At 37.4% G+C, this 12,457-nt stretch overlaps 2 protein-coding genes across 6 annotated transcripts in view; both read left to right on the top strand.

Moving 5' to 3' along the window:
• Positions 1 to 3,512, top strand: part of LOC112046056 (unconventional myosin-XVIIIa) — a 258,774-nt gene extending 255,262 nt beyond the window's left edge. For all 5 annotated transcript variants that reach the window (XM_052883058.1, XM_052883057.1, XM_052883059.1 and 2 more), the window contains one exon: positions 347 to 3,512. In XM_052883058.1, coding sequence (XP_052739018.1) covers positions 347 to 434 — 88 coding nt within the window. In that variant the 3' untranslated portion in view covers positions 435 to 3,512. The remainder of the gene's footprint in view (positions 1 to 346) is intronic.
• A 1,761-nt stretch (positions 3,513 to 5,273) lies between these two features.
• LOC112046063 (uncharacterized) lies at positions 5,274 to 9,047 on the top strand. Its single transcript, XM_052883062.1, has 4 exons — positions 5,274 to 5,567; positions 5,645 to 5,873; positions 6,952 to 7,179; positions 7,525 to 9,047. The coding sequence occupies exons 2-4, from the start codon at positions 5,763 to 5,765 to the stop codon at positions 8,776 to 8,778; spliced, it is 1,593 nt and encodes a 530-aa protein (XP_052739022.1). The 5' UTR covers positions 5,274 to 5,567; positions 5,645 to 5,762; the 3' UTR covers positions 8,779 to 9,047.
• Positions 9,048 to 12,457: the final 3,410 nt, after the last annotated feature.

The following is a 12,457-nucleotide window of genomic DNA, read 5'->3' on the forward strand; positions in this document are numbered from 1 at the left end:
GTACGGGATGGGTAAGGGTAGGATGGGGGTAGGGTGTAGGTAAGATAGGGGTAGGGTAGGAGTAGGTTTGGGGTAGGGTAGGAGTAGGGTGGGGGTAGGGGTAGGGTAGGGGTAGGGGTAGGGTAGGGTAGATGTAGGGGTTGGGTAGGGTTGGGGTAGTGGTAGGGTACGGGTAGGGTAGGGTAGGGGTAGTAGTAATGTTGACATCGAAATTTACGCGGACGAAGTCGCGGGCGTCCGCTAGTCATTAATATAATCACTGTCTATGGGCTTGTAGTCTATGCATTTTTTTTAATTGTTACTTTTTGTTTTATGCAAAGATTACAATGTATGGTTTTATGCACAGGTCGCACAGCCCCGAAGGTCGCCAGAGCCGGTCGAGCGTCGGCTCGGTGTCGAAGCCGCTCACTCCGACGAAGGACTCGTTCGCATAACAGCCGGCCTCCGCGGGCGGACTGCTCGCCGGCGCCCTGCCGCTGCTCTGCACCGCGCTCTGCACGAGGCAGAGGACTCCCTCCACGCACCTCGTCATCGAGTGAAGTGACGTCACCGGACGAAGTGACGACACCGAACACAGTGTCATTGATAGTGCACCAAAGTGTCATCGAGTGTCACGGATTGCTATAGTGTTTCACCACCCATCACGTTATCGAGTGAAGTGACGACACCGAACACAGTGTCATATATAGTGCACCAAAGTGTCATTGAGTGTCACGGATTACTATAGTGTTTCACCACCCATCACGTTATCGAGTGAAGTGACGTCACAGAGTGATATGACGTCACCGTACGTAGTGACGTTGGCGAACATGTGATAGATAGTGCACCAAAATGTTATTGAATGTTACGGATTGCTATAGTGTTCCTCCACCCATCGCGTTATCGAGTGAAGTGACGTCAGTGTGATGTGACGTCACCGTACGTAGTGACGTTGGCGAATATGTGATAGATAGTGCACCAAAATGTCATTGAATGTCACAGATTGCATTAGTGTTCCTCCACCCATCATGTTGTCGAGTGAAGTGACGTCACAGAACGAAGTGAGGTCACCGAACATATTTCAGTGTGATATAGTGCTGTTATCGAGTGAAGTGACGTCACCGAACACGTCAATGTGAAAAATTGTGCACCAATATGTCATTTAGTGTCACAGATTGTATAGAAGTGTTCCTCTACGCATATCGTCAACTGAATTGAAAAATATCATCAAACGAAGTGACGTCACAGATTACATCAATGTGAATAACAGGAATCCGGAATGTCATCGAGTGTCATGGATTGTAATTAAGTGTTCCTTTACTTATCTTATATGAATCGTTACATCGACTAAAGTAGTGATGTTACTGAACACATGAATGTGAAGTGTCACAGATTGCAATGCAGTACTATCTAGTGCAAAATTTTGTGACATTTGATCATTGAAGATGTGTCATTAGCACATTATAACCATGAAAGTCTTCTTATTTATAATCTGGCTTATTGCTGCCTATGATGATTTTTGCATAAAATTATAAAGTGCTAGAGGAATTATTTAATGCGAAGTTATTCAATAAATGACAAGCTGACAAAATAATATGATTATTAATTTGAAGATACAATTTTATGATATAGTTAATGAAATGGTAGCAGCATATTTGTAATATTGATGGACTTCATTGTTAGTTATGTGGTAAAACAAAGTATTATGAGCTGTCAAGTTTATGAATTTTGAAAATCAAGACTCAATAGCTCAACGGTAAGAACAGTCAGACTCATCACCGAGGGGTGGTTCGATCCCCGCTCCGTTGGTCGATTGTCGTGCCCACTCCTAACACAGTATTTCTCGGCTAATTGGAGGGGAATTTGAATATTGGCCATATTTAAAAAGATATGGCAAATATTTAAAAAAAAAAACAATTAACAAGACTGATTCTGCTCAAGTGCCTACTGACCAATGAATGCCATCAATATAACAAAGGCATTGTCTTTTTGCCTGCGCTATAAACATTATATTATGGTAGAGGTTTTGTCTGAAGTAGATGAATGCTTTAATAGTACTGAGTAATAAATAACTGTAGACTAATTGAATACGAGAGTGATTTGTATACACTTTTATAACTTTTATCAATTTTTTATTAATCTCGAAACAATATAAATCTAAAAATAAATATAACAATGAATTATTACACTTTGCTATGAATCTTTTTAGGACATGAAAGTATTAAAAAATATTGGCCATAAATTATCTGCTCAATATTTTGACATATTGTATACAAAATGAAATTTTGCTAATATAGCTGATTAATGTTTTATCATTATATAAAAAAATGTATTTAAAATGTAACTTATATGATTTATGATAATGTGATTTACATAGACTATTATTAGCTTGCTAAAGAAAATGTGGAGCTAATGTTTTGCCAAGTAACACCAAGTTTTGTTTGAAAAATGTATGCATTCCAGAAAATAATATCTCGTAATGTTCTTGGCTTAGCATGTTTTTCACGTGTTCTTAAAGGCTAGGTCTAGATCGTCGTATGAAGACGCGCGATTTAGATCTTAACAGCTCTCTATATATACCTGTAAAAATAGAGTGCATTTTTACAGGTCTTTTTATAAAATGCTATCAAGATCTAAATCTGTAATTAAAAACCTGTAAAAATTACCAACATATTTGTTGTGCATTACAATGTGCCTAAGTTCTATATCCCTCCCTTCCATTAAAGAAATCACACATCTCTTACAATAAGCATAAATATACCTAAATTATTTTTTAATTCTTGTTAAGATGACTGTTTCATACCAGTCACTAAACAAAAAGTAAGTCTATTTGATAACAACTACTTTTTTAATTTGACTTGTGATTTACTAATATTTATTTAATAAAACCTCATGAAATTGTCGCGCGTCTTCATGCGACAATGTAGACCTACCCCAAACACAGGCATATTTATACATGGCTTGACATAATTTATTTATATTATTAGAATTTGTAGAGAATTAATTGCGAGTATTAAGAGTAATCGTGCTGTGTTTCGACCAGCCAGTCAGTATTTAGATAAAATAAGAAATGGACACACAGTATGTTAGGTTGATTGTTATTTAGTTAGTTAACTTGTAAATAACTAGATTGCATATACAGTTTTATTATTTAATTTGTAATATTTGTGTGATCAGACTGTTATTCTATGTTTTATTTGTTACAAAATGAGTTGTTGCTTTATAGTAGACGAACAAACATATCTGTTAGTAGACTTTTACCACTCCCCACATTGACAGTTTTTAAAGTAATTTTAATGTATTAGCGAATCTATAATCGTAAATTATATTAACATAATATTTCGAATATATATCTTAGTCACTTCTAAATTTTTAACCTAGGTATGTATAACTTTTTAGATTTGTGTCTGTAACCGCAATTATGAAATTGTCTATATTATATGTGTAATGTATGATAATATGTGATGAAATGTTACTGCATTCGATATTGGTTGTAAAATGAATTAAATATTTAATAAAGTAACTTGAACTTATTTGTATTTTAATTAGCTCTGGCTTTTGAATTTCTTTTTTTTATCAGTAGATGATGGAACAATGGACGAGTATAAAAGATAACAGGTTCGCCATCTTAGGAAGTCATATTGAACTTTAGAATATCCTCATCAATTTGTATTGCCATCCAAACCAAAAATTCAGCTCATTCGGTTGAAATAAGGTTGAAATAAATAAAACCTTGTAAAAATTATTAAGGGCGCCTCCCTTAGTTACTTTTTGTGTGGTTAAATAGTGTAAAAAACAAACAAAAACAGCTACTTTAGTATAAGATACGTATGAAATCTAAGCTCGTTTTCCTTAGAAAAAGGCAGAAAATTTTGTTCGTTAATTTGGGTGCGATACTAGTCCTTATGTCCTTAGTCTGAGGGAATTCCCTATTAATGTGCCGACGTATGTACGGATATACTACGAGTATGTCACAATCGGCAAATAAGATGTGCACATGATGTGCACTGACAAAAAATACAGGTCATCATCATCATCAACAGCAGATGGACATTCACTGCTGGAAATACCTACTGGCCACTTGCATGAGTTATGTCAGTAACTTTGGTTCTTCTGCGGATCTCCTCATTTCTGATCCGGTCACTCTGAAAACTCAAAGCACAGCTCGCTCCATCGCCGCTGAGTGACTTCGAGCCTTCTTATGAAGACCACTACGTGACACCGGGGGGTTTGGGCGAGCGCAGAAGCATCGTCTGATGGTACCCGAAGGCTGAAGGAAAGACAGAAGACAAAACGACTCTATATGGGTAGGTGCGTCTCCTGTAAGACTCGGATCTCGTTTTAGAGTACTATTTTGGAAGAGTGTCTTGGCCTGAGTGAATCAGTCCGGACGCCCCCAAGATCGTGTTTGTGTTGCCTGAGATGCATTGTCGATCATCTGGATCATAAAGTACCTTTCTGGGACGCCTCTGATTGCAGTTTACGTTTAAACTTTTTTGGAATGTAATTAGTAATTAGAAGCCTCAACCACGCGTTGGTTTGGATGGATGGCAGCTCTGTCGAAATAGTTTCAAGAGAGCTGTTTCATGTAATCGAGAGATCGAGAGATTTCAGAGCGTATCTAAGTCTCTTTGGAGGTCGTTTTTGCGAACAAACCACGGTGCGTCCGTCATTTGTCGCAGAAACCGGTTTTGCAGGGTTTGAAGCGGCATAAGGGTTGCTTTGGGACTGTGGCAATCACTACAAAAAAAAATATTTTGTGCGTTTCACTAGCGTAGATGAACAGGAAGCTTTATTCTATTTAAGTCTTGTAAAATACATCATGGTGGTGCTGGAAAGGAATAGCCAACCTGAATGAATAGCCATTTTTATTTTTTAGGTACATCACTGAATGAACTTTCCTTTCAATGTGCATGTTTAACTTTGATTGACCTTTAATATCTAGTCTAAACAGTCAAAGGTACAAGGACACAAAATATATCCAACAGTTCAAGGTTCAAGAGTTAATGGTGTAGTATTTTCGATGTGTAAGTTTACCTCAGCCCCCTCAAAAAGCGACAGACAACTTTGTTGGTGATTAAGAGTACGAATGCGATCCATCTCCATTTTTAATTCCTCTATGATGTTAAAGATCATTTGTCTATAGGTGGAATTTATTATTTTTTTTTGAAGACAAAAGTTGGCAACACTGAAGCTCTTTTGTCATGTGGTCATTGCATTGTCAAAACAAAAATCATGTTTTGTTTTGACTTTTCACTTTTGTAATTTTGTTCCAGTTTTGTATTTTTGATTGCTTTCTCACTACAGAGTACAAAGTACTTTTTCTAATTTCTATATTTACCCACACTGAATACATCTTTACTCTGATTTTAATTTTGCTTTCTTTGATTTTAGACGCGCGTGAGAAGAGTATTTATGTCTCAGTGGCCCAATATATCAGTTTTGGTTCCTTTGATCTTACTCGGTTACTTGGATAATTTACTCGTGGTTTCTTTGATTTTGGACGCGCGTGCAAAAAGTATTTATTGAGTAGCGCGCGCGTTTGCGTTCAGATTTGTAAAGTTTGTATTTTGTATTGTAACAACTTGGTAGGTACTCGAAAGTGATTCAAACATTATCAACTGCTATTTTTCAATTTTTATTATTTATGATTTACCTCTCACAGCCTCACGACTCGACTATACCTACGGATTGGTTGGATATTCGGCTTCTGCCTACTGACTCTGAACCGCGGCCGCCTTTATATTCAGACACTGATTTTCTAGTGATTTGGACTTGTTAAAATGCGTTGTGTGAACTGCGAATTTCGTATTTCCCGATTACAGCGACACCGCTTGTCTGACCAAAGTGAACAGATACTTGAAAGAGTGCGCGGATGGGTTTACCCACGAGCCGTAAGTAACTACCATTAAAATTATAGTTTAACTAATTTATCAAGTACTAGCAGACGCCCGCGGCTTTGTCAACGTTGAAATCAATGTAAACTTTCAACCCCTATTTCACCACTTTAGGGGTTGAATTTAAAAACTCTTGATTCACATTGTATTTTATTAATATTTCGTATATTTTTTAAGATTTATAAACAAATTTTTAAAACTGTAATTCTAAAAATGAAGGACTTTCCATATAAACTTTCAACCCCTATTTCACCCACATTCTATTTTTATTTTAGGGTCAAAAAGTGCCCTATGTTTTGCTCCAAGGTCCCAAAAAAATAACAAAATTCATCTTGATCAGTTCAACTGTTTAGCTGTAAAAGGTAACAGACAGACTTACTTTTGCATTTATAATATTAGTATAGATTAACACAGATATCGTACTGATCCCAATTTCCAATTAAAGAGCATTTATTATAGTAGTACAGATTAACACAGAAATCATACTGATCCCAATTTCCAATTTAAGATTAGTGTGTACTTCAAAGACATACACAAAACTATTACACACAAGCCGACGCCCTTCACTTCATACTTATGTCAAAATTAGTCTCAAAACTCCTGTGGGAACCATGGATTTTTCTCTAATAAAACATTGTCTATAATATGTTGCTCAATAATCGTCTCTGTCAGTAAAAATCCCATTATAATTGATCCAGCTTTTATTTTCCAAAGATAGTTGACAGACATAAAAAAAACTTGTTTGTGTTTTGGTATTGTGTAACCAACTGGTAAGTTCCTATTAGAGCGGCTTTGGATACCCATTCTAATATAGAATGAGAATGAGGCCAAGGTATTTAAGACTTATAGAGAGGTATTTTTGCTGGTGATCCTCTCACACCTACTTCTACAATATACAGACATAGCCATTTTTAGTAAGCATATGCTACTTTTCATCCTGGAAAAATCGATGGATCCTGTGTGATTTGTGAAAAACTCAATTCCACACAGACAAGGTTGCAGGTGTCAAACAAAAACAAAGGGATTATGCAAGCTTTCTGTGATATCTTACAACATTAATTATTATTATTTTCAGATAACTGAAGAAAATTATCTTTGTAACTCATGTTGGGTGTTGATAAATCAGAATCATAATGAAAAACCTGGAAATCTGACCCAACAACAACTTGGGCATCGTAATGTGTGTACTGGTTGTGGAAAATCTATTTTGAGAAAAAGAAGTAGATTGATTTTCAGACAAGGAATGTCTGAAAAAGATTTCCATACAGCAAACATTATTACCCAGTGGATAAGACCTCGTCAGGTTGGTACTGAAAGAATTTTTTTTTAAATTTTTCATTATTGAATGAAAAAAGTAGACATGAGCCTACATAATAGGTAGACAAGGTAATATAGCCTGTTATACCTGTTTGAAGAAATACAGGATTTTCTACATTAGTTTGTAATATGGTACTTTGTTTTATAATAATATGTATTAAATGCTGTTCATTGCTTATATATATTGGTTATTATAATTATATTGGATGTTAATGGGAAACGACACACTTAAATTTTAAATGTTACTTTATTTTACCATTTTTTTTAATATTACCATTTTATTTAAAATGCCATGTAATTATTTTGTGACCAGTGTAACATGTTGTTTCAGTTAACATCTGTGGATAAAATATGTATTCCATGTTATTTACGAGCACAAAGAGAGATTGATAGGAACCACAGAAATTCTGACTTACCTGCACCCTCTACAGGCCAGGGTGAAAATATATCACCAATTAAACAAGAATTAGAAGAACTTGTAGATGTTACAAGTCAGGGTATACCTTCCCAAATTCAGCAATTAGAACCTGTAAAGGTTGAAGAGGATGGTCCTTCAACTGCTGAAGGTCCATTACAAGACACTTATTCTAGACTAATTGTGATGCCTACATTAAGAAGAGATGCTGAGACAACAAATTGTGATATAACTGCACCCTCTACAAGCCAGGATGAAAATATATCAATGATTAAACAAGAATTAGAAAAACTTGTAGATGTTACAAGTCAGGGTATACCTTCCCAAATTCAGCAATTAGAACCTGTAAAGGTTGAAGAGGATGGTCCTTCAACTGCTGTGGATCCATTACAAGACACTTATTCTAGACTAATTGTGATGCCTACATTAAGAAGAGATGCTGAGGCAACAAATTGTGATGTAACTGCACCCTCTACAAGCCAGGATGAAAATACATCAATGATTAAACAAGAATTTGAAGAACCTGTAGCCGTTACAAGTCAGGATATACCTTCCCAAATTCAGCAATTAGAACCTGTAGAGAATGAAGAGGATGGTCCTTCAACTACTGCAGATCCAGTACAAGACACTTCTGGACATATTGTGATGCCTACATTAAGAAGAGCTGCTGAGACAACAAGTCGTTGTTTGTTTTTAAAGTGCAATAACAGTGAAAAGCGACGTATACCTGATAGTGTAAGAAAACATGTTATAAAAAAATATAATTTTTATATACCAAAAAGTGCCCGAATTTGCAATTATCACATGAACACACATTTATATTATAAATTGTATGCGGCCGAAAATACTATAATGACGTTTTCTGCTGCCCAAATAGAAGAAATGGTATTTTTGCTAGCAGATGATACACAACTAGATTTTCAAAACCCATTAAATATAGATGATCATCTTTTTAAATATTGGTTTGGTCGTACAAAAGAAGAATTCAAGCAAATACTTATTGATAAACCAAGGTTGCAGAGTATTAAATTAAAAAGTGGATTAGCTGCACTTTTATGTAAAATGCGGACTGGAGATAGTAACGAAAGAATCTCAGCACTATTTCAAATACCAAGAAGAACATTAGAGGGATATATGAAACAGGCACGTGAAATCCTTAACCAGGACTAAGTGCCAAAACATTTAGGATGGGCACACAAATCTAGACGAGAATTTATTGCTATGCATTCTTATTTGCTGAATATCTTTTGGGAACCAAATATCGCAAACACTTGATGTGTATCAACCACGTGAGCAGGCAAGGTTTAGAAAATCTTTTCTACAATATATCACAGTCAAGTAGTTACACAATTATTTAAAATAGTGAAGGCATGGAGCTCTACATATGTTTCATAGATTACACAAAAGCGTTCAAGTCCATACACCACAAAATTATATGATCTTCTCTGTAACTCCGCCATTGCCGGTCCCAAGCCCGGATGCAAAAGGAGGAGGGTTAGTCAGGGGAGACCATACCTGCTGTAAAAGGTCAACGCCGATCTCAGGCGGCGGGAAATAACCTGACAATGCCATGGCCATCCCACGCACATGAAGCGGTAACCAGTGACCGAGAGGTCTAAATCACCTCTGAAAGACTGATCCGGAACGGTCAGGTCAGAGGACACACCCAACTCTGGCAGGGAGCCTAAAACCTTATCCTATGATCCATAGAAACCAAAAACCCTCACTTAACCTTATCCTACCCCTTATAACGTCCCCATCAAATACAAGCACAGTACACACTACACCATACAGTCAAATACTTTACAAACCACACATAACAGCAATAACTATGAAAACGGATTCTAATAGAATTAGTATCCGAAACGGACAATCCTCCGCTGTAGCGGCACCGCTGATCACTAGATTACCGGACGGTGGTGCGGCTACAGTCCGCTCTGTAGACTCAGTATTCTGGGGAGGGGCGAGAACCCGCCCTACGCATCGCGCACCCTACGACCTGACAACGAAAATAGGACCGAAGCACCGACTAAAGATTAACCCACCATTGACCCAACCACCCCAACACCTACCGATAATCAAACATGCTCGACCCCAGTTAGACAGGACTCGGATACCACCATAAAATCAGTAGCGATCGCAATCCTTCCACCCACAATAAAGTCCGCTTGGGTCACTACAATCATCAGACACAAGCCTAAAACGAAAAAGGGCAGGACAGATGCACTGACAAATAACCTCTCAGGCATACGCCCAAGGGGCAGACGTCGGAGATCGGAAGACTTACATCAGCGACAGGCGACACCCAGGCGGGGGGCTTGTACGGACAAAGCGGCAACAACCTGCACAACAGCGGCTGCTCCCCGCGGAGACTGTCGTCCCACGCCCTGGCACCAGCCGTAGCGCGGATGTGAGCCAGCCAACCTCCGGCGAAAACCCTCGGCGGAGCCTGCCAAAACATTGGACGCTCAAAGCGATAACACCCCTGCCCAACGTCGGTCACACCCCGTCGCATCCTGGTGCAACAAACACTGGAGAGGGCGGAGCGGTGGTGGGGCTGACGAGAAGGGCAGGAACCCCAGCCCGTCAACGGGCCAGCCCAGTCTTAAACGGGGCAGGCTCGATGACTCCATTTCCATAAGGGGACAAATGAACTAAAACAGCCGGACAGACACGAACGAAGGCTTACGCAGGCGCGACCCAGCAACATCTAAATAATTTTTGTTGGCATTATATAATCGATACTGAAGCTAAAAATACTTTTTTTTTCGATTTTTTATCTGTCTGTCTGTTCGTTTTTTTTTGTTATTCGGGCATCACGCTACTATGAATTCAAATTCACTACTGAATGAATTCAAATTATACTTGGCACGGTTTAAGACCATAATACGGAGAAGGTAATAGAATACTTTTTGTTGCGAAAAAGAAAATAAGAAGGGGGTGAAATAGGGGTTGAAAGTTTGTATGGAAAGTCATAAATCATAAAAAAAATACGAAATATAATGTGATTCAAAAACTTTTTAAATTCAAACTATAGTGGTGAAATAGGGCTTGAGAATTTACATTGATTTCCACGCGGACGAAGTCGCAGGTGTCCGCTAGTTAATAAATGATTGTCATTTTAATTGACTTTGATGATGAATCACCAACATTAAAACCCCTTCATTCTCCATTTTTCCGACTGATATTTAATACAGAAAGCCGAACAGAGGCTGAGCCGAAGCCTGGTCCATCGAAAAGACTAAGGACGGAGTAGTTGTGACTTTGAAAATCACCGTGGATTATGCCTATTGGGGATACCACGTAAAAAAAAACGCGCCTCCAGACTCTACCTCGCGGGTGGTGCGGAAAAGAGTCTATAAATAATTATTAAAAAAATTCGAAAACGACAAAGATCAGAGGGCCTAGTGGCAGTTTGATACTGTTACTATCGCGTTAACATAAACGCGAATTTCTAGTGGCACTACTGTACAACTGTTTCAATTCCACACAAATTCGCGTTTACGTTAACGCTATAGTAACAATATGAAAATATTGAAAAGTCCCACTAGCCACACTGATGATAAAGTAGCTTAGGCATTTTCATGTATTTGTATCTTAGACCAATTTGTATAGGTATAATTTAATATTTTTACTTGATAAAACCCAACCGTAACAAGTTTATAGATAGTAGTGGGGCCCCATTTTTTCAGTTGCACCATGGCCCTTGGTTACCTAGCTATGCCACTGAAATCGACCTAAATATTTTATTGATATTAGTGCCGTCTAACAAAAATATATTACTTAATTAAGAGCAATAGTTAGTATGGCACAAATGTTGCAGGATTGTTCTGAACCAAGTTATACAGCCTCCCTAGTCACGTGGCACGTCGATTCTCTTACTACGATCGCTAACGCTTCGAAAACTAGAAAAATGTGTGGGAATAACAGATCTTGAACACGTGATTTGTCTATAGCAAATGTCATTCCCATACATCTTTCTAGTTTTCAAAACGTTAGCGATCGTAGAAAGAGAACCGACGTGTCACTTGGCTAGGGGAGCAGATTCGTCACTTATTGAGTTTTCAAATGCCCACTGCCCATCAACAAAATAAATGATACGTATCGTTTATGATACATTCTGTATATTAAATACTTGGAAAAATTAATATACATTTTGCCTTTGACACCTATTATCTATGTATCTAAGCATTTTGCTTTCTCTGAGGCTCGATGTTGATATGCCTAGACCATTAATAATTTATTAATGTTATTAATGGTCTAAGTTGATATGTAACTCGTTGTCCGTTAGTGTAAGGTTAGTGTTAAGTTCTCGTTGTACCTACACTAAATTAGTTATCTGTTGGCATGCCAACTCTGCTGTCAAATTCAACCAAAGAGCCCATTTTACAAATGTTGTCAACCTATAAAATTTTCCCAAAAATCATCGGAGAATATTTTATTTTGCTGATTAGCAAAATCATGAAGTGGGGTAATATTTGTATACTTCAATATAAAAAAATATTGCCCTTCTTGACGTTTCTATTTTATTGCTGCGATTAAACCTGTTCGTGCAAACTGATATAGTGCTAAATTTTATGTACTGAACAGCTGGTTTATTATTTTGGTTGTGTAACAAATACAGCCTACCAAAATATTTAAATATGTTGTGCTCGTTGTGCTTTTGATCTTGTAGGGTAATCGTAATAATCTGCTGCAGGGTTCCCAACTTAGGGGTTTTCCCCCAGATTTAAGAGGCTTTTGAATATATGCTATGAGATTTTTTTAAGGGATTTTTTGACTTTTTAATATTTTTAAATTGATAATATTAACATTTCTTTCTTGACCTAGCGACTAATAACGACATATA

This window comes from Bicyclus anynana, chromosome 8 (genome assembly GCF_947172395.1).
Source record: "Bicyclus anynana chromosome 8, ilBicAnyn1.1, whole genome shotgun sequence".
Taxonomy (NCBI): Eukaryota; Metazoa; Arthropoda; class Insecta; order Lepidoptera; family Nymphalidae; genus Bicyclus; species Bicyclus anynana.